This window comes from Rana temporaria, chromosome 12 (assembly GCF_905171775.1).
Source record: "Rana temporaria chromosome 12, aRanTem1.1, whole genome shotgun sequence".
Lineage (NCBI taxonomy): Eukaryota > Metazoa > Chordata > Amphibia > Anura > Ranidae > Rana > Rana temporaria.
Window position 1 is genome coordinate 33,979,220 of NC_053500.1, and position 23,207 is coordinate 34,002,426.

At 43.4% G+C, this 23,207-nt stretch overlaps 1 protein-coding gene across 2 annotated transcripts in view; it reads right to left on the bottom strand.

Annotated features, from left to right (window-relative positions):
- Window positions 1-23,207, bottom strand: part of G6PC3 (glucose-6-phosphatase catalytic subunit 3) — a 47,363-nt gene that overhangs the window by 22,007 nt on the left and 2,149 nt on the right. Inside the window, exons 1-3 of one of the 2 annotated variants that reach the window (XM_040330000.1) lie at window positions 20,815-20,919; window positions 17,709-17,826; window positions 1,340-1,557 (exon numbers count right to left, since the gene is read on the bottom strand). In XM_040330000.1, the coding sequence (XP_040185934.1) occupies window positions 1,340-1,557; window positions 17,709-17,717 (227 nt within the window). In that variant the 5' untranslated portion in view covers window positions 17,718-17,826; window positions 20,815-20,919. Of the gene's footprint in view, window positions 1-1,339; window positions 1,558-17,708; window positions 17,827-20,814; window positions 20,920-23,207 lie in introns of those variants that run through there. The other variant, XM_040329999.1, reaches the window with a different exon arrangement.

Genomic DNA, 23,207 nt, shown 5'->3' on the forward strand with positions numbered 1-23,207 from the left:
ATTCTCTGCTGCAGACCTCCTTTGTTCAGAATGTAGCAGACCAGCTACTCAACACGGAACCTGGAAGCAATTGTAGATCACTGGAATAGGTGTGTCTACCAGCTTTCAGGGGCATCAGCCAGGTATAGTATATGCAGAGTTACATTGGTCCAACCTGGGCCAGTGTAACTATGAATAAAAATATCCATACCTGGAATTCATCTTTAAATTCCCTGGCTGAAAGTGGCATTAGCATTTTTCTCCAAGGACAGGGCCCATGGTTCTATAGCAAAGAAAAAATCCTCAGCATCCTTCCAGACAAACATGCTGTCTGTAGGGATTAGCAAGGAGCGAGTACAGCCACAGGGATACCAAGGATGCCCTTCTTTACGCTGTCTGCTTCTTCTGCCATATCCAACTGTTTAGTGGGAACCTGTGGGCCACTACTGTTTCCAGTGATGTTTAGGGCTATAGAAACAATTAGCCAGATTCAGGTAGATGTGCCTAACTTTCGGCGGGCGTAGCGCATCTCATATACGCTACGCCGCCGTAACTTAGAGAGGCAAGTACAGTACAAAGAACTTGCATCCTAAGTTACGGCGGCGTAGTGTAAATGGGCCGGCGTAAGCGCGCGTAATTCAAAGTAGGCTGTAGTGGGCGTGTTGTATGGTAATGCCTCGTGACCCCGCGTAAATGACGCGCCGAACGAACGGCGCATGGACGTATCCCAGTGCGCATGCTCGAAATCACGTCCCAAATAGTCAATGCGACGTGAACGTAACCTACGCCCAGCCACATTCTGAATCGGCTTACGCAATTGACGTACACGACGTGAAATTCGAAGGGCTGTTCTGACGTCCATACTTAACATTGGCTGCGCCATCTTTTTGGTGGTTTATCTTTACGCCTGCAAAACACCTTACGTAAACGGCGTAACTCACTGCGATGGGCGTACGTACGTTCGTGAATAGGCGTATCTTGCTCATTTACATATTCTCTGCGTAAATCGACGTACACGCCCTAGCGGCCAGCGTAAATATGCAGCTAAGATACAACGGCGTAGGAGACTTACGCCGGTCGTATCTTAGCAACACAGAAGCGTATCTCAATTTGAGCATACGCTTAAAGATACGACGGCGCGGATTCGGACTTACGACGGCTTATATACTGATACGCCGTCATAAGTCTTTGTGAATCTGCCTAAATGATTTTAGGAATGTAGAACACAATAACAGTGATGTTTACATTTTGTTAGGGTTGCCCTTTCATTTTCATTAACAGGTAATTGACCTTATGCTAATTTGTTTCAAGTCCCTTCTATGAACACAAGTAAAATCATTGTGAAGTGCATATGTCTTACCATTTGAATACCAGATTCAGCCACTCAGAGATTAGTCCTAACCACAGAACAGTCACTCCTAGTCTTTGCTGCAGGGCGTATGCCAGAGGAAAGTACAGGAGAAATATAGTGCCGGGGTCACCCAGATAAGTCAGCCACAACCAGAATTCTTCAGAACCATGAAGGATCTCTTGCAAGGTGCCAGCAAATGCAGCACCAGTGGTGTGTATGTCATCCATCTACAAGAGAGCATAATATAATGAAACGTATTTTGCATTTACAATACTGAGCTGTATTTAGTTTCTGAGGTTTTTCAAGTTCTCAAGCAGAACTATGGCCTTCCATTCAGAAAAAAAAAACCTTTTGCAGCACATCATTAATTGTAATATTCGTTAGGGGACCTGGACCTAAAAAGTGAAGATTTGCTATGTTATAAAGAACCCAGAATTGTTAATTGTGACTAAGCAGTACCTTAAAATGTCCACCTTTTGTCTTAAATTTCTCCTGGAAATCTCCCTGTTCCTAAACCTCAAAGCTGTATATCTGCAGAGTGTAATTATTTATGGCACAACTCTATGACTGCTTGTTACACAATTTGGAGGGAGATTTGGTGATGTAAATACTCATGCTGCACATTGTTCTCCTTGCTGGAGAGGAAGCTGTACCTTAAGACCTGTGCTGCAGGAATCTCCCTATTTTTGCTTTATGATTCTATGGATCTGAGCTTCCTCCACCACTGCCACTGTTTCTTGATCATTAGGCTGCTCTGATATGAGGGATGAAAGCCTTGCTTCTCTCCCTGCTGACTGAGTCACAGCAGCGGCGCCATTGGCTCCTGCTTCTGTCAAAGTCAGCTAGCCAATCAGGAGAGAGAGGGGGGCAGGGCCAAATCGCAGATCCGTGTCTGAATGGACACATGGAGCTGTGGCTTGGCTCGGGTGCCCCCATAGCAAGCTGCTTGCTGTGGGGGCACTCGACATGGGGAGGGGCCAGGAGCACCGAAGAGGGACCTGAGAAGAGGAGGATCTAGACTGCTCTGTGCAAAATCATTTCACAGAGCAGGTAAGTATAACAAGGTCATTATTATAAAAGAGTCTTTAGTATCACTCTAAGTTCAATGAATTTTAGGCTGATGCCTTACATACTTTTCTAATATATAATAATAAACATTTATTGCATGACAAAGGATGCACAGATCCTGCACAGATGATTATGATTCAGAGATCCCTCTCAGACATATTGGCTTTCACTGAAACCTTCCACAGAAGTGATTAGGAAAGAAGACAGACGGGAAGGGGATGAGTCAGTGTTAACACAAAGTGATTGTAAAGTCTAGTTTTTTTTTCTTCTCTTAAAATAACAAACATGTTGTACTTACCACTTCTGTGCAGTGGATTTGCACAGGGCAGCCCGGATCCTCCTCTTCTCGGGTCCCTCTTCGGCTCTCCTGGCCCCTCTCTCCTCTCGAGTGCCCCCACAGCAAGCAGCTTGATATGGGGGTACCCAAGCTGAGTCACAGCTCCCTGTGTCCATTCACACACGGAGCCCCAGTTCACTCCCTCCTCCTCTCTCTCCTGATTCTCTGACTTTAGTCGACAGCAGTGGGAGCCAATGGCTCAGGTAAGTATTAGTGGGTGCGGAAGGCTTTTTATCTTAACCACTTTATGCAGGTAAAAGGACCTGGCCAGTTTTTGCGATTCGGCACTGCGTCACTTTAACTGACAATTGCGCGGTCGTGCGATATGGCTCCCAAACAAAATTGGCGTCCTTTTTTCCCCACAAATAGAGCTTTATTTTGGTGGTATTTGATCACCTCTGCGGTTTTTATTTTTTGCGCTATAAACAAAAATAGAGCGACAATTTTAAAAAAAAAACAATATTTTTTACTTTTTGCTATAATAAATATCTCCAAAAAAGATATAAAAAAACTATTTTTTCCTCAGTTTAGGCCGATACGTATTCTTCTACCTATTTTTGGTAAAAAAAAAAAAAAAATCGCAATAAGCGTTTATCGATTGGTTTGCGCAAAATTTATAGCGTTTACAAAATAGGAGATAGTTTTATCGCATTTTTATAAAAAAATTTTTAACTACTAATGGCAGCGATCAGCGATTTTTTTCGTGACCGCGATATTATGGTGGACACATTGGACAATTTTGACACATTTTTGGGACCATTGTCATTTTCACAGCAAAAAATGCTATAAAAATGCATTGTTTACTGTGAAAATGACAAATGCAGTTTGGGAGTTAACCACTAGGGGGCGCTGAAGGGGTTAAGTGTGACCTCATATGTGTTTCTAACTGTAGGGGGGCGGGGCTGGACGTGTGACGTCATTGATCGCGTTTCCCTATAACAGGGAACAAACGATCAATGACACTGCCACAACAAAGAACAGGGAAGGTGTGTTTACACACACCTCTCCCCGTTCTTCAGCTCCGGAGGACCGATCGTGGGACACCGGCGGCGATCGGGTCCGCGGGTCCCGCGGCCGCGGAGCTTTGGACCGGGCCACGTACAGGTACGTGGATGTGCCCAGCCGTGCCATTCTGCTGACATATATCGGCGTGAAGGGGTCCTCAAGTGGTTAAAGTGGATGTAAAACCGAAATGTTTCATTTTATTTTTTGATGGCACAATGTAGAGTATAAAATTTCCTATCATCTGTGCCCAGTCTTGCCACACAGAGTTAATCCAGCTCTGAGCAATCCTCTTTTATTGTTCAGTGAAATAAAACAGACTTACAGAGAAAAACCTTAGTCCGTTCTGCCCCCTTGCTGTGAGTGACAGGTTATTTACATATCTTATGCACTAGCCTGGAGACAGGCATTATTTTTAATTCCCACCCCTACTCCTTTTCTGAAGTCATGTGGTTACTTTTCTGGATTTTGATTGGATGTTAGTGATCATAGCAGAATTTAGTGTAAGGAATACACAGGAGAAAATGCATGTTGACAAGGAGAGTGTAGAGGAGGGCGGGGAGTCTACTGACATCACGACTCCACCCACCGAGCTCCAGACAACAGACCCACCCACAGAATCTGCAGTTTTTCAGTTCTTATAACAGACAGAGGGGAGACATTTGACAGGTAAGGCTACATGCAGGAGGCGTCTATATCCTTATAGATCAGCACTATGGCAGTAGTTTAGAAAGGATGAGAGGGGCTTTACATCCACTTTAAGGCATGTTTAGCACGTTCAAAGTCTGTAACTGGTTAAAAAGTAAACTAAAGATTCCTCTGCATGATAAAATGAGAAAGCACAATATTAATATGCCATATTTCATATTTACCCAATATAATTTTTATTTTATTTTTTATGACCCTAATAAATACATAAAATATACACAAAACCACTAAATGGTCCCTTTAACAAACACTAAAAAAAGTTATTGACACTAAAAGCTGATTATGCTCAAAAATTTAGTTTAAAATAAAAAGACTAGATATTCTGTTGAAATTAAATGTATAAAATAAAAATAAAAATCTTGATCTCTGGAAGACCAAATAAAGCATCTCTGTACATTACTGAAGTAAATTGTATCATTGGATTAAAAGGTGAACTGTCACTATTATATTGACTTTTATGTATCTATCCTCCTGGGTTATGCAAGCAACATTCCCGAATGTCGGAAAAAAATTGCAACAGCAGGCACTTCTGTAAAAAGGAACCAGTGTGTGATCCTTGTATGGATCCGCTGATTGCGATATCAAATCAACAGATCTATAACTGCCCATGAGTGCCAGTCCTTACAGCTATGGCTGCAATTACCTCTGCAATTGTCCCACTCCAGGGTACCGGCCTTGTAATTACCAGCAGCTCCCTGCCACAGGTTTCTATGGAGATAACACTTCACATGAATTTTTAATGTGATTGCTCAATATTAGCAAAAGGAAATGGAGAGTCAGAGCTAAAAGTTATAAAATAAATAAAAACCAGCACTGTGAAAAATCATAATGAAGGAAATGTACAAAAAATAAATATATTATATATATATATATATATATATATATATATATATATATATATATATATATATATATATATATATAGTAAGGGGTTATCTCAGTAGCGGGGGTGTGTGCCCTCTTGAGTGGGTTCCCTACACACTGAATTATACAGAGAGGCAGCCGTGGGTGGTTGAAAAAACAAGGGTTATGGTTTATAATTCCATATTGCTGGAAACAAGTGCAAGCATCCAAACAGCATAAACAAAACAAAACATAAAATAAACCCTGGCCACTTGGGCCGTCTACCTTCACCACACAGGAACCTACCTATGGAGTCTGGCACAGCCTACTTTTGATTTACTTATCACACAGCAAAGATATCAACAACCACTTCACCTTCAGAAGTCTTCCTCAGCTCACTGCTCTCCTTAACTCAACAAGCCTCAGGATGCAGCATTCAGTAGTAATCCTCTGGACAACTTATAGAGGCCTTAATTTTTCCATTCTGAACAGCTGAAGCTATCCAACGTCCTTAAACCTTTCTGGCTACCTCTGCAGCCGACACCTGATAGTAATTGGTGAATTTTCTAAACAAGGCAGAAATGTATCTCCCGTCTGTGACAACACCCCCAGATTTACCTGACTTCCTGTCACAGTATATATATATATATATATATATATATATATATATATATATATATACTGACTGAACACTTTCTTAGGTACACCTGTTCAATTGCTCGGTAATAAAAAATAAAAATTGCTAATTAGCCAATCGCATGGTAGCAACTAGATGTGGTGAAGACGACTTGCTGAAGTTCAAACTGAGCATCAGAATGGGGAAGAAAGTAACTTTGAACGTGGCATGGTTGTTGGTGACAGACGGGCTGGCCCGAGTATTTCAAAAACTGCAGATATACTGGCATTTTCACGCACAACCATCTCTAGGATTTACAGAGAACGGTCTGAAAAGGAGAAAATATCCAGTGAGCGACAGTTGTGTGGAAGAAAATGGCTTGTTGATGTCAGAGGACAGAGGAGAATGGGAAGATTGGTTTGGGATGATAGAAAGATAACGTTACAACCAAGGTATGCAGAATACCATCTCTGAACATACAACACGTCGGACCTTGAAGCAGATGGGCTACAGTAACAGAAGTGTGTCACTCCTGTCAGCTAAGAACAAAAAACTGAGGCTACAACTCACACAGGATCACCAAAATTGAACAATAGAAGATTGGAAAAACGTTGTCTGGTCTGATGAGTCTCGATTTCAGCTGCAGGGGTGTACTCACTTTTGTTGCCAGCGGTTTAGACATTAATGGCTGTGTGTTGAGTTATTTTGAGGGGACAGCAAATTTACACTGTTATACAAGCTGTACACTCACTACACAACATTGTAGCAAAGTGTCATTTCTTTAGTGTTGCCATATGAAAAGATAGAATAAAATAGTTACAAAAATATATGAGAGGTGTACTCACTTTTGTGAGATTCTGTATATACACACACATTATGGAGCTACCTTTCTGGTTGTCTTAGGGATCCATGATTATTCACCCATGCACATGCATCAATACATATGCAGTTACATATCGCAAGGTTGGTGTTAGGTGGTGCCGAGACCCACGGGATGCGGATGAGATGGCAATAATTTATTATTTTATATCTTTAGAAAATACATAATCGCTTATTATATTAATATTATTACAGCTGTCATTCCATTGGCTCTTGTGGTTGCATGTGCCCCTTGTGGCAGTTTCAGCTCTAAACATGGGACTGAGCAGCCTTTTATAGGCCAATGGGGGAATTCACTTTATGCGCACTCGCCCGCGCCGTTCTGCTGTATCGCACACCCGCATATATATATGTATATATATATAAAACGTACCAATCTCTATTTCCACATTCAATAAAAACATGATGGCTGGTATATCTAATAAATTTGCACAATACATCATGTCACAGAAATATGAAATAGTGTGAATGAATCCGCGCAATGGAAACAAATATTGCCTATGAGTGATTATTTTTTTTTTTTACACCCTTAATTAAATAAGCAGCTGCCCCTACTTAATTTATTTCACCTAGTAGAGGTAGGAGTGGCGCTACCTTAAACATGAATGTAAAGTGCAATACTGATAATGTGGGTAGTGGATTTACCCTATTGGTATAAAGTGCACCTGTGCTTAATATGTGAAAAACCAATAAATACAATAAAATGATCAAATGCAAATACAATAGTGCACATTAATAATAAACGTCCTTATGCTGCGTATGGATTATTAGTGATATCCAATACAAACATATACGTGAAATAAAAAATAAAATAAAAATGAAAATGAAAAAGAAAAAGTGCTTTGTGAACGTCTACTAGTTCCTTATTTCACACGGTGACCACTTCAAACTGTGCTCCTATGTGGCCCGCCCTCACCGGTTTCGTCGACCTGACGTCATCTGGAGCGCTCCAGATGACGTCAGGTCGACGAAACCGGGCGAGCAATCCGATAGAACGCTACAACACTTCCGTTATTTGCATGTATATGATATGCTCTGTTTAATCCACAAAATTGTGAGTACTCATTTGACTATGTAATAAAAGTTCAACATTTTAAAACAATATTACACTATTTGGGACCATTTTTCTCCTCCATGTGGGATAACTACTGGGAGCACCACCAGGATCACAGCAGGACGTATTATTGCCAGAGTGCTGCACAGTGGCATACACTGTGAACGCTGTAGACCCCAAGAGGGGGTGAAAATCCGGTGAGTGCGGGCCACATAGGAGCACTGTGTGAAATAAGGAACTAGACGTTCACAAAGCACTTTTTCTTTTTCATTTTTACTTTTATTTTATTTCACGTATATGTTTGGATTGGATATCACTAATAATCCATACGCAGCATAAGGACGTTTATTATTAATGTGCACTATTGTATTTGCATTTGATCATTTTATTGTATTATTTATTGGTTTTTCACATATTAAGCACAGGTGCACTTTATACCAATAGGGTAAATCCACTACCCACATTATCAGTATTGCACTTTACATTCATGTATTAATTAAGGTAGCGCCACTCCTACCTCTATACCTCATTCAATTCATTATCGCACTTAGGTGATAAATTAAGTAGGGGCAGCTGCTTAATTAATTAACGGTGTCAAAAAAAAACAAATAATCAATCACTCATAGGCAATATTTGTTTCCATTGCGCGGATTCATTCACACTATTTCATATTTCTGTGACATGATGTATTGTGCAAATTTATTAGATATACCAGCCATCATGTTTTTATTGAATGTGGAAATAGAGATTGGGTACGTTTTATTTATATATATATATATATATATATATATATATATATATATATATATATATATGCAGGTGTGCGATACAGTGTAACGGCGCGGGCGAGTGCGCATACCGTGAATTCCCCCACTGGCCTATAAAAGGCTGCTCAGTCCCATGTTTAGTTGCTGGTTTGTCTCTCAGCTTCCTGTGTTTCTTTTTTTTTTTTTTTTTTTTCACGTCAGACTCTGCTCACATATAGCGGAGAGGCTAGCTCACGGTTCGCCCGCCCTTAGCGTCTCTCTTGCGGCTTCGCATCATCCCCCCCCCCCCAGATCTGTGTGCCATGTAATCTTCTTTATGCTTTCTCAGCCATCTGCTTCTATCATTCCCTGGGCAAACTTTTCTGAGGATTTGAATACTTTCCATTTTTCCCAAACCACCCTGTATTTGTCCTCTTCTCCTGTCTCTCTGCAGGCCAGATACTCCATCTCTTCTATATATTCCACCCTTTCTATCCACTCTTTAATTGATGGCCTCTTTGGATGTAGCCAATTTTTTGGGATCAGAGCCTTAGCTGCATTTAATAACACTGGGACCAGAGTTGTTCCATATTGTTTTTTTGTTTTTTCAGTTCCATGAAACAGACAGGGCAGCGGGCTACATAGAATCGTCTCCCCTGTTATTTCTACAATATATTTCAAGATTTCTTTCCAATATTCCTGGATTCTCGGGCAGTCCCACCATATATGTAGAGTTGTTCCTTTTTGTTTACAGTTTCTCCAGCATAGCTCTGAATTTCTTGGATGAATCTTACTCATTCTTGATGGGGTCAGGTGCCATCGCACCATACATTTATAGTTTGCTTCTATGGTGGTAATGTCCGCTGCATGATTGTATACTGCACCTATCATTTGTGTTTTATCAATTTTTTTACCGATATCGCTTTCCCATTTTTCTAAGAAAGGCAGTGTGTCTTGAGTCTCGAGTTCTGTTAATATCCCATATGCCTTTGATATTCCATGTGTCAGGGGCTTATCCATGCTGCATATTTTTTCTATTGGGTATAGTGTCTTATCTTCCCTAATTGGTTGTGGTAGTGTGCTCACAAAGTGTTTTAACTGCAAATACTCCCATTCACTCATATTTTGTTCCTTTTCCCCTATTTTTATCTCTTGTCTTAGTTTAATTTTCCCACGTGTAACAATATCTTTTAATTTTTTCTCCCCTAGGTGCTTTCCAAAACGTGTTCCATTTCCTGGTGGAAAAAAATTTGTGCCTGCTAATGGGGTTAATGGAGAGTTATACTCCCATTTTTCCCGTCTAAATATTGTGTCCCATATTCTAAATACGTTCCTTGTTATATTATGTGTGTTCGTGCTCAATTCCCTCATTTTCGGTGGTATCCATATATTTCTATTTAATTGTGTCCTACTTAATATTTCTTCCATACGTACCCATTTTTTTTTGTGTATGCGTTTGTCCATTCTACCAACCTTGCTAAGTTTACAGCAAAATAATATCTTTTTATATCGGGGAGCCCCAACCCCCCTCCTTTTTTTTTCATGCTCAGCAATGGATAGCTTAATCTAGCCTTTTTTCCTGCCCATATATATTTCAAAATTACTGTTTTAATTACTTTAAAGAAGCTTTGCGGTATTTTTATTGGGAGCATTGAAGTTTGTATGTTATCTTTGGTAATATCATCATTTTGAACGCATTAATCTTGCCTATCCAGGAGATATGTTTTTTTGCTAGGTTTTTCAGGTCTTGGTTAATGTCGTTGATTAAGGGGACAAAATTGGCCGAATAGAGTTTTTCAACTGTAGATGTAATTTTTATACCCAGGTACGTTATAGCTTCTTTTTCCCATGTAAATGGAAACTCTTTCTGAAGTTCTTCTGCTTCTTTTTTATCTATCCCTAAATTCAAAATTACTGTTTTTATCGGGTTTATTTTAAAGTTTGAGAGTTCACCGTATCTTTTTATTTCCTTTATGACATTAGGGAGGGAGACTCTCGGTTTGGTCAAGTATAGGAGTATGTCGTCTGCATACGCCGCCACCTTGTGTTCTTCATCTCCCACCCTCACCCCTCCTATCCCCGGGTTTTCCCAGATTTTTGCTAACAACGGTTCCAGGGCTATTACATATAGGAGAGGCGAGAGCGGGCAACCCTGTCTGGTTCCGTTTTCCATGTTAAACACAGACGACATACTCCCATTGACCTTCACCCTTGCCGTCGGGTGACTATACAAGTTCTTTACCCATTTCATGAACCTTGGTCCCAGGCCTATATTTTGTAAGGTTTCCATCATAAACCCCCAGTCGACTCTGTCAAATGCTTTTTCGGCATCTAAAGACATGAGTACGACTGGGGGCTTCTTTTTGGATCTTGTTGTAACAGTAACAGAGTCCTTATGCTATTATCTCTTCCTTCTCTGCCCGCTACAAAGCCCGCCTGATCTGGGTTTATTAATTGCGGCATTAAACTTTTTATCCTAGTTGCTAATATTTTCGCGTATACTTTCAGATCTGCATTTAACAATGCTATTGGTCGATAGCTGGAGCACAACGTTCCATCTTTTCCCGTTTTAGGGATAATAGAAATATTTGCCAATAGAGATTCTTTTCTTATTTCCTCTTCCTCTCCTATTTTGTTAAAATAGTTGCACATCTCTGGGATCAAAAGTTCTTTAAATGTTTTGTAATATTTAATCGGCAAACCATCGGGGCCTGGGCTCTTACCACACGGTGTTTCCCGGAAGGCTCTGTGTACCTCATCTTGAGTTATTGGGGCCTCTAAGGATTCAATGTCGTTTTGGGAGATTTTAGGTAATTTCACTTCTTCTAAGTATTCCCTGATTTTCCTTTTTCTCATCCTTTCTTGCTCTTGGGTTTCATTAGTTCTTATTGAATATAATGAGCTATAAAAAGTCCGGAAGGACTCCGCGATTTCGGACGTCTTATATTTCATAAGGCCATCTTGGTTTTTTATTTTTTCTATGTAGTTTTTTTTTTTTTTTCCCTAGATATTCTAGCTAAAAATTTCCCTGGTTTGTTCCCCCATTTATACCTCTCCTTTCTAACATTTTTAAATATGTCTCTTGTTTCAACCTTCATAAGATCTCTAAGCTGGGTCCTCTTTACAACAATTTCTTGGTATATTTCATTTTCTCCTCGCTCCTTATGCATTTGTTCCAGTTCAAATAGCTCAGTTGTTAATTTTTTCATGTTTAATTTTCTTATCTTTTTCTTCCCTGCTCCTATTGAGATTAGTTTCCCTCTGATGTATGCCTTATGGGCCTCCCATACAGTAGCTACCCTTACTTCAGGTGTGTTATTGAGGGTGAAATATTGCTCCAAATCCGTTCTCACTATGTTGTTTACCTCTATATCCTCTATAAGTTCTTCGTTTAAGTTCCATGATCCTTTTCTTTGCTCTGTCTCTTTGAATCTAATTTCCACTGTTACAGGAGCATGGTCTGAAATTGTGGTTACCCCTATTGAAGTTTTAACTACCTCTTCCAGTAACTCGTGGTCTACCATTATATAGTCCAGTCTTGAGTATGTTCCGTGGACGGGAGAAAAGTAGGTATAGTCCCTTTTATTTGGATGTGTAATCCTCCAAGGATCTATTAAACAGTAGTCATGCATTTTTTTTCTTAATATTCTAAACTGTTTAATATTTCGCCTCTGAGCCCAGGTGCTCAGAGGTGCCAGTTGATAGTCCATTGAGAGGTTGAAGTCTCCTGCTAGTATTATATGTCCTGATTTAAAGTCCATTAAAGCGTTCAAGATCCCCCTCAGATATTTGTATGGTTGGTTATTTGGGCAGTATATATTTGCTAACGTGTATTTTTTTCCTTGGAGTACTCCTTTTAGGAACAGATAACGACCGTCCGGGTCTACCTTCCTATCTTCTACTGTAAAAGAGATATTATTCCCTATTCCTATGGCAACCCCCTTAGCTCTTTTCTTTGGGGAGTCCCCATAATACCAAATGGGAACTGCCCGAGAATACAGTCTAACATTAGAATCCAACGTTATGTGTGTCTCTTGCAGAAAAACGATTTCAGCGGAATACCTTTCAATTTCTCTTAATACCATATGCCTTTTTTCAGGGCAACTAAGACCTCTTACATTATATGTTAAAAAATTTATGTTTGTCATATTTTTTTTTTTTTTTTCCCTTTTCTGTCTTTCTCGGATATATATGTTCTATCCTGCTACATGACACACAGATCTGAGTCCCTTTCCCCCCCCCTTCCCAATCCTCCCCTCTCCCTACCCACCCAAACTCCTCCTCCCCCTCCCTTCTCCCTCCCCCCCCCTCCCCTCCCCTCGTATCTTGCCCCCTTGTTCTTCATTTGGGGCTTTCTCCCCCCCACCCGCTCCCCCCCTTCCCCCCATTCGATCCCTGACCTTCTGGTCATTTAGAGCTTTTTCTATTTGGCGCTCCTGGCGCTCTTTTGCTCCTCAGGCTGAGGTGGAGTTCTATTTTAGCCCGGTCTCCTATCTCCCTATACTGGGGAAGTGGTGAAGAAGCGCTTTCTGGGTCTCCCCCCTCCCCCTTCCCACTCCGATGGCTTACTAGGTGAAGGGGTGCTCTCCGGGTCTCCCCTCTCCCCCATCCCCTGCTAGTTGCTTACTATCTTAGCCCCTCCCGTCCCCCCCCCCCCCGCCCTCCCCCCCTCTCCCCCCCCTCTTCTCCGCAGTCGAGATCATTATTAATTTTTTGGTATTGGGATGCCTAAGCTATTACAAAATTCTGGTATTTCCTCGATGAACCTCAGTCTTGCCGAAGTCCCCGTTTTTCCTCCCTATCAAACATGCTGGGAATCCCCAGTTGTACTGAATGTCTTGCTCTTGTAGGATCCCCAACAATGGTTTTAAACTTCTTCTTCTTTTTAACGTCTCTTGGGACAGGTCTTGGTAAATTTGGATATTATGTTGATCATATTCCAATGGCGACTTCCCTCTCAGGTTTCTCCAAAGTTGGTTTTTCTCTTCCCAACTTTCAAATCGCACAATAATGTCTCTTGGATAATCCTGTGATCTCTCTCTGGCTCGTCTTATCCTATGCGCTCGTTCTATTCTAGGGGGGGGTCGTTATTTCTCTTTCTAATATTGGGTTACAAATTTTCCTTATTATTTCTGGCAAGTCCTCAGTTTGTGCGGTATCAGGAACTCCGCGTATTCTAATGTTCTTCCTTCTATCTCTATTCTCCTGATCTTCTACTTTATACGCCTGTTCTCGTTGATTAATTTTTAATGCTTTTATTTCATCTTCTAGTTTTTTAACTGAGGTTACATTTGAGTCGACTTTTTTCTCTACTTCTTCAACTCTTTCCAATATATGCCCCATATTTTTCTCCATTCTTTCCATTTGCGATTTGATTGATCTTTCTAGGGCAGCAAACATTCCCTCCATTTCCATTTTTGTTGGTAGGAGTGTCATATCCTGGGTTTCTTCCTTATTTCCCTGTTCTAATTCACTCTCTCCATCATGGTCAAATCTAGTCTCTAAGAATGTTTCTGAGAGTGTTTCTAAGTCGGCCAGTGTGTTGGTAGCCCCTTTTTTCTTGTCTCTCTTCTTATCTTTTTCTACCTGGCTTCCTCTACCCGTTAGTAGTTTTTCAACGGGCTGGTTATCTCCGTTTGTCCCATGTGTCACAAATTTACACATCGGGCCTGGGCTTTGACTTATCCGGGGAACCTTTGGGATTGCCCCCCCTTTCGCTCCCCTTCCCCTTGTGGTCATCTTACAACCCTCTTGGTTTTACAGTAATCTTGTTTACAACCGCTCTTTACTGTGCCCGTGTTGCGCCCACGATATGCCAACCAGAGGTTTATAGACGTTTTATAGTAATTTCGTTTTGGGCCAGGGGGGCATACCAGTCTATGTGAACCCCCTTTCTCTCTCTAATAGAGGGGAGAAAAAAAAGAAAAAAAAAGGGGGGGGGGAGAGGACAGGGGAGAAAAAAACAGAGCTCCGAGAGGTTTTTCTGTTTTTTTTTTTTTTTCTTTTTTTGAGCTTACAGAGCTGGCAGGGAGTTTTGGGGGTAATAGCCCAAGAGGATCCTACTGGGTCCGTCACTTGAATAAGTCTCGCGTCTACACAGCACTTTTCTACTGAGTTGAGCTACACATTTTATTTATTTATATTTTTATTTTTATTTTTTTAAATAAACTCTTTTTTTATCTCAGTGTATTTCCTTCAGTGAGGTATTGCTGTGAGCAATGAGGCTTACATCCGGCTGGCAGGCTTTTCGAGCGTGTTTCTCAAAAAAAAAAAAAAATTCCTGGGTGCCACATAAATATATATCCAATATGCCATTTAGCTGTTCAAGTTGCCTATAACATTTACTCGCGAGCACCCACTACTGCCTGTTTATTCTGTCTGGAGCTTTCTCAAAGTATAATATAAATTGATTATCCAAGTGTCCCAGCGCTCAAATATCCAAATGTCCGCGTTATCGGAATAAAAAATAGAAATGGAAAATTAACAAGGGAGGTGACCTCCGACAGACAAATATAGTTTATCCACCCTGGTAGTTATCTTACTAAGCACATGTCGCTTATGTCACCAATTTCTTATCTTCATCCCAATCTCATATGAAACATTACCACCTCTATTGCAGGTATCTCATTAATATTAGTTCATGTGAGAAGCGTTGTACTCACCGCTTTGATGAATATGGTGTGCTCACAGGTCCATTGATTTTGAAAAAACCTTGGAGAAACGATTGGTGTAACATTTTTAAATCTTACCCGCTTATTGGAGATCTTCTTGGAGCCAGCTCCTTACTTACACGCTTCTCTTTCTTTTAATTTACTTTGGGATACTTGAGCTATGAGGTGCTGGGTCTCTTTCCTGTCAACCACTGCTCCCCATGTGGGGGCCCACATGCCGCGGTCCACCGCGACTTAGTACAGCTGCACGCGCACCCCAGGGAATGGGGGGGGGGGGGGGCCGCCGAGCGCACGAGCTGCTCTGCTCTCACGAAGGGCTCGGTTCACCTCGCTTCCCTCCCTGCAGCCCCTCCCGCTCTGTGTGTTCTGTGTGTTTGGGCTTTACGAGCGCCGTCCTCACCGCTCTGCGCTGCAAGCCTCAATCACCGCAACACAGGAAGAGCCGTACACGCCGTCCACGCTGCAGGCCAGGAGAATCTCAGGCAGCCGGGATCCGAAAGAAGGGGGTGAGTTTACAGCACAGGGACAGCATCTCTGAGCCGCGGGGGGGAGGTGGTCAAGCGGGGAGAGGTCCGGGCCCCTCGCTTCCCTTCACGGCTCCACGGTCAGCGCAGGGCTGGAGAGCGAGGGCTCCCGTCTAGCAACTCCTCCACTCCGACCGCGCCATTCCTAGACTCCTCCCTCTGGACGCATGGTCTGGACAGACTGTGGTCGGCACTCCAATGCACTTCAGCTTCCTGTGTTTCGTGCTTCAGAACCCTGCTACCCTGTGATTACCCGTTGTGACCCGGATTGACCCTGACCTGCTCTGATCCTGTCCAGTACTTTGACCCCGGCTTGCCTGAGGATTTCTCTATTCTGCCTGCCTCCTGTGTTTGACCCCCCCTGGCTTGCCTAAGGGCTTCTCTATCTTCTGGACCTACTGGGTTTGAACACCAGCCGGGCCTCTGATCCCAGACTGCCGACCATAGCATGGTGTACCAGCTTCCCAGTGATCGTCACGCAAGACCTACCTAGCCTGCTGGTGACTCATGACTCTTTGTGCTCTTCACCCTCTGTATCATCTCCAGGGGTGGAGTGCGCTTAGCTGCAAGGGGAGCCGCTCTCAGAATCTCGGCCTTGGTGAGTACCTCTGATACTGTAACACAATCACAATGGATGATGGTATAATGCCTTGAATGTTCAATCGGTTTCATAGTTCAAAGCTAGCTGATATTGTATAGTTCTTTGTGTATTGCCAGAAATATAAGAACTTTTCGTTTTAAAGCTGAACTCCAGGGAAAGGAAAAATCCTCCCTTGCAGTCGGGCTGCCTCCGCACTGCAAGGGCTAAATGGTTGCTTATGTCTAGATTACAAAAAGCTCCTTTACTTTCCAGACCCTTCCCTCCGGCAGGCTCCCTCCAGGCTGAGGGGAAAAAAAATGTGACACCATTACTGACTGTTTTTACTGAACCTAATCCCTGCTTATGGATTTTATTACCATATCTCCATCTGAGCGGTCTAGGTCTGTGACAGATTTACTTTAAAGAGTAACTCCACTTTTGCCAATGGCTCTGATAGGCTTTCCGAGTACAGCCATCAGGCTGTATTCGGCTTCCAAATACTTGTCCAAGGGACGTACAGGGGGTGCGTTCCTTGGATAAGACTGACAGGCGTCTCAGCCAATCAGGTTCACCGGTTCTGGTTACCGGTAACCTGATTGGCTGAAGCGTCATCGAGGGTGGGAGAAGACATCGAGGGACGTGGAAGAAGGATGGCCGACCCCAGAAAGGTAAGTCCCGGGCGGGGGGGGGGCATTTTACAGGGCACATCGGCGACAATTGGCACAGTGACAGTGGCATCAATTGACACAGTGGCGACAATGGGCACAGTGGCGACAATTAAAGGGCACAGTGGCATCAAATGGCACAGTGGTGACAATTAAAGGACACAGTGGCGACAATTGATGGCACAGTGGCTGCGTTTGATGGCATGGCACAGTGGTGACAATTAAAGGGCACAGTGGCGACAATTAAAGGGCATAGTGGCGACAATTGATGGGCACAGTGGCTGCGTTTGATGGCATGGCATGGCACAGTGGCTGCGTTTGATGGCATGGCACAGTGGTGACAATTGATGGCACAGTGGCTGCGTTTGATGGCATGGCACAGTGGTGACAATTGATGGCACAGTGGCTGCGTTTGATGGCATGGCACAGTGGCTGCGTTTGATGGGCCCAGTGGCTGCATTTGATGGGCACAGTGAGGCTGCAATTGTTGTTGTTTTTTGTTTGTTTTTTCGTTTGCGCCCCCCCAAAAATGTTGTGCACCAGCCGCCACTGCTCACATCGAACATTTGTTGTCGGAAATTCCGATCGTGTGTACGCGGCATAAGAAGAAATGGAAAAGACTGTCTACTCGTGTATAAAACAAAAACAAGAAAGCAAAATGATCTCACTTTGTGGCACCACTTACCTGAAACATGGCTCCTTATGATCGTACAGGAGAAGTTGATTTTTAAGTGTTCTCAGCACTACCACTTCATGGTATCATAAATGTTCTTTACTTAGTAGAGCAGATTCTTAAATGTCACCTGTGTAAACAAATATTTTCCATTAGAACACTATATTAAGTGTAAAGTGTAACTAAACCTAAAAACAAAAAAACAAAATAATAACCTATCCTTCAATCCAGCAGTTTTTTTACCTGCTGTTTCTGCCAATTCACACTTCCAGTCCTAGGGTGGTGACAACACTCCCTAAGCAGAAACAGTGGGGCAGATTCAGATAGGTCAGCGGATCTTTAGATCTGCGTAACCTATCTGATTTACGTTACGCCGCCGCAAGTTTTTGAGGCAAGTGCTTAATTCAGAAAGCACTTACCTCTAAAGTTGCGGCGGCGTATCGTAAATCCCCCTGCGGAATTCAAATTCAAAATTTAGCGGAATTTTCAAATTCAAATTCGAAATTTAGCGGACGGCGCATGCTGTCAGAACGCGGTGACGCAAAACACAACGACGTGCTTAAAAATGCTTCCAAGCATGCGTCGACTTGATTCTGAGCATGCCTGGATTTTTAACCGATGGCCGTGCCTACTAACGATCGGTTTTGACCTGTCGGTTAGGAATCCATCGGCAGTCACAGAGCCAGGGACGTGGATCTCTGTGTGTAAACACAGAGATCCACGTCCTGTCAGTGAGAGGTGACCGATGGTGTGTCCCTTGTACATAGGGACACCCATCGGTCACCTCCCCCAGTTAGTCTCCTCCCCCCACAGTAAGAATCACCTAGCAGGGAACACATTTAACCCCTTGATCGCCCCCTAGTGTTAACCCCTTCACTGCCAGTCACATTTATACAGTAATCAGTGCATATTTATAGCACTGTTCGCTGTATAAATGTGAATGGTCCCAAAAATGTGTAAAAAGTGTCCGATGTAATATCGCAGCCCTGACAAAAATCGCAGATCGGCGTAAAAAAAAGAATAAAAAAAAATGTCATAATTCTATCCCCTATTTTGTAGGCGCTATAACGTTTGCGCTAGGGATGTCCCGATACCGATACTAGTATCGGTATCGGTACTTGTACTCGAGGGACATGCTCCGATGCCTCAGCCGATACCTGTGTAGGCAGGGGAGTTGCAAGTCTTCTCCCCCCGTGCTGTCTTTCCCCCGTGCTGTGCTCTCTTTCCCCCCTGTGTTCCGTGCTGTGCTCTTTTTCCCCCGTGCTGTGCTCTCTTTCCCACCGTGTTCCGCGCTGTGCTCTTTTTCCCCCGTGTTCCGTGCTGTGCTCTCTTTCCCCCGTGTTCCGTGCTGTGCTCTCTTTCCCCCGTGTTGTCCTCTCTTTCCCCCCCATGTCCCATGCTGTCCTCTCTTTCCCCCGTGTTCCGTGCTGTCCTCTCCCCCCCCCCCTGTGTCCCGTGTTGTGCTCTCTTTCCCCCGTGTTCTGTGCGGTGCTCTCTTTGCCCCGTGTTCCGTGTGGTGCTCTCTTTCCCCCGTTTTCCGTGCTGTGCTCTCTTTCCCCCGTGTTCCGTGCTGTCCTCTTTCCCCCCCGTGTTCCGTGCTGTGCTCTCTTTCCCCCGTGTTCCGTGCTGTCCTCTCTTTCCCCTGTGTTCCGTGCTGTCCTCTCTTTCCCCTGTGTTCCGTGCTGTGCTCTCTTTCCCCCGTGTTCCGTGCTGTCCTCTTTCCCCTCCCCCGTGTTCCGTGCTGTCCTCTCTTTCCCCTGTGTTCCGTGCTGTCCTCTCTTTCCCCTGTGTTCCGTGCTGTGCTCTCTTTCCCCCGTGTTCCGTGCTGTGCTCTCTTTCCCCCATGTTCCGTGCTGTGCTCTCTTTCCCCCGTGTTCCGTGCTGTGCTCTCTTTCCCCCGTGTTCCGTGCTGTGCTCTCTTTCCCCCGTGTTCCGTGCTGTGCTCTCTTTCCCCCGTGTTCCGTGCTGTCCTCTCTCCCCCCTCAATTTGTCAGGATGGAGAGCGGAGGTAGGAGCCGCTAAACCCGGCTCCTAACTTTTCAGAATGAACAGAGTCAGTGATCACTGACTCTGTCCATTCATATAACTGAGCATCGTAAACTGTGTTTACGATGCTTCCGTTTATGAATGGAGAGGAGCGTCTCTCCATTTATTTCAGCTGAGGCTGCAGAGAAAGGGACTGGGGAATCTGTGCCCTTAGTCCCTTTCTCTGTCTTAAAGGGGAGATGTCAGAGGTCTGTTAAGACCACTGATATCTCACCAAAGACCCCCAACAGTGCTGATTAAAAAAAATAAATTGCAATAAAATATTTTTTTTTAAATAAATAAAATGTAAATAAAAAAAACACACTGACAATCCACCCCCCCTAAAAAAACACACAAAAAACAAAAAAATCACGGTAAAAAAATAAAAATAAAAAAAAACAAAATGTAAAGAAAAATTTGTAAAAAATAAAAAAATACTGTCACATGACATTAAAAAAAAGTATCGGTAATCGGTATCGGCGAGTACTTGAAAAAAAGTATTGGTACTTGTACAACCCTAGTTTGCGCAAACCAATCACTATACGCTTATTGCGATTTTTTTTTACAAAAAATATGTAGAATACGTATCGGCCTAAACTAAGAAAACATTTTATTTATTTTTTTTAATTGGATATTTATTATAGCAAAAAGTAAAAAATATTGTGTTTTTTTCAAAATTGTCGCTCTTTTTTTGTTTATAGCGCAAAAAATAAAAACCGCAGAGATGATCAAATACCACCAAAAGAAAGCTCTATTTGTGGGAAAAAAAGGACGTCAATTTTGTTTGGAAGCCACGTTGCACAACCGCGCAATTGTCATTCAAAGCGTGACAGCGATGAAAGCTGGAATTTAGCCTGGGCAGGAAGGGGGTATATGTGCCCAGTAAAGCAAGTAGTTAGAATCCTGATCATAATAATAGATAATAATTATATAAAAGAATATTTTTTTTATATACAAAGACCCCTATACATGCATTCAATGACATTTCAGATCTAAAGCTGTGTAGTACTGCATGTTTATATTAATAATTTTATTTGTTGATTATGCGTTTTTAATGCATTTATCAAATAGTATGTCGGACCCTCAAACTTACAGACCGCATGCAGAGCCCCTCCTTCCTCCCAGTCCATACGTCATCACAGCAGACTTATTATAAAGCAGCTTTGAGTGCCAAGCTCAGGAAATGTTTGGTACTTGCAGCAGAAAAGCTGTGATGACATAAGGCTGCTGTGGGCAACCCAGGAGTTTGATGTTTCAACACTCCTGGAAGTGTGGCGCCAATATCTTTGCTAAGGACTCTCAAATGCCGTGATCCGACGATATGGTTCCAGCTATCGAGATGGTTCCTGTAAGGACTGCGCAGGCGCAATCCTTACCGACGGAAATCTCCGCTCGCTCGGTCCTATCTGGCTCTTTTTTTAACATCCTCCAATCCACGGGGATGTTAAGGAAATGAGCCTGGATGCCGGCCGAGGGTTCGGAGATTTCCGTCGGCAAGGATTGCACCTGAGCAGTCCTTACAGGAACCATCTCGATAGGGAACCTTAACGACAGTCATCGGCGTTTCTACACTTGCAAATACAGATTATCCAGCCTGTGTTTAGAAGGTGGTGAAAGGGACTCTTAAAACCCAACACCAGGCAGAAAAAAAATGCATCCTTGCAGTGGGAGCTGGTGGCCCCACACTGCAATGTTTGTCCAAGGGAGAGGAGAAACAGTTCCTCGGCCCCCCCAGCAGATGGCACTCCCTCATTTTTCGGCAGTGGACTGTCCCTCAATAACCTCAAGTCCACAGCAGGTCTATGGACCCTACTTTAGTCTTGATGACATCAGGACATGGGGGTGCGTAGCTGCAGGGGCCGGACGGAGGAACGGGTAAGTAAATATTTTAGTGTTCCTCCAGACCAGAGCTGGGCAATTCGTTTTCCCTAGGGGGCCACTTCAGAAAACTGGGACTGTTGTGGAGGGCCAAATTTTATTCTGCTCAATATAATTTCAGGACCTGGGAAGGTCAGTAAGCAAAACAAATACCGTGTTTCCCCGAAAATAAGCCCGGGTCTTATATTAATTTTGGCAACAAAAGACACAGTAGGGCTTATTTTTGGGGTAGGTCTTAACATGTAATGTGTTGTCTTTTCTCCCCCTCCCCCTTTTTTTCTTCGCAGCGCCTGACAGGAATCCCCAGTGTGAACGGAGTTAAAATGCTTGTAAAATCCTATAATCCATTCTATTACAGTATTATATAATGTATAATGTGTGCGTTTTTTGTAATATAATTGTGCCAAATACCTTCGTTCAGTGCTTCTGTGACCCGCTGGAGCTCTCTTCCCCGCAATTATATTACAGAAACACACACATTGTACATTATATACTACTGTAATAGAGAGGATTATAGGATGTTACAAACATTTTAAACTAGGGCTTATTTTCGGGGTAGGGCTTATATTGCAGCCCTTCTGGAAAATAACGCTAGGTCTTATTTTTGGGGTAGGTCTTATTTTCGGGGAAACACAGGGGTAGATTCAAAGAGCAATTGCGCCTGCGTAACCATAGTTACGCAGCGCAATTGCTTACTTGCCCTGGCGTATCGAATGCTCCTGATTCAGGAACCTCGATACGCCGACTGCAGCCTAAGATATGAATGGCATAAGGCTTCTTATGCCATCGTATCGTAGGCTGCATTCTTACGACGGCCGCTAGGGGGCGTACCCGTAGTGGTCAGCGATAGTATGCAAATTGCATACTAACGCCGATTCACAACGTTACGCGAGGCCCTGCGTACGCAGTTTAACCGTCGTTTCCCGTCCGTCGGGTTTCGCGTAAGGCTGCTCCTGCTAATAGCAGGGGCAGCCTATGCTACGTATACCCGGACGTACCCGCGTCGCGAAGTTTAAATTTTACGTCGTTTGCGTAAGAGAATCGTGGATGGCGCTGGAACGCCATTCACGTTCACTTTGAAGCAAATGACGTCCTTGCGACGTCATTTGCCGCAATGGCACGTCGGGAAAGTTTCCCGACGGAGCATGCGCCCTATGCTCGTCGCGGGAATGCGCCTAATTTAAATGATTCCCGGCCCCCTACGGGATCATTTAAATTGCGCGCGCTTACGCCGGGCATTTTGCCGGAGCGCCCACGCAATTTACGGAGCTATCTGCGACCGCGAATCAAGGGTAGCGCAGGTAATTTGCGGAGGAGCAGCGGCAAAACGGTGCGCTGCGCCTCCGTAAAAACTGCGCAAATCTACCTGAATCTTACCCCACGGTACCTGGCACTAAGGGAAATAGGTACAATGGCTCATGAAATAGGTCTCTATACCGCGGTTTTCCCATTGCTTTCAATAGGAAGGAGTGGGTGGAGGAGCGGTAAACACCCCCAACTCCAAAGATGCGGCTAGCAGGACTTTTGGAGCGGTCCTGCTAGCGCACCACTTCAGTGTGAAAGTGTCACATGAAAAAAATCCTGGGAAATAATACAAGACTATGAGGT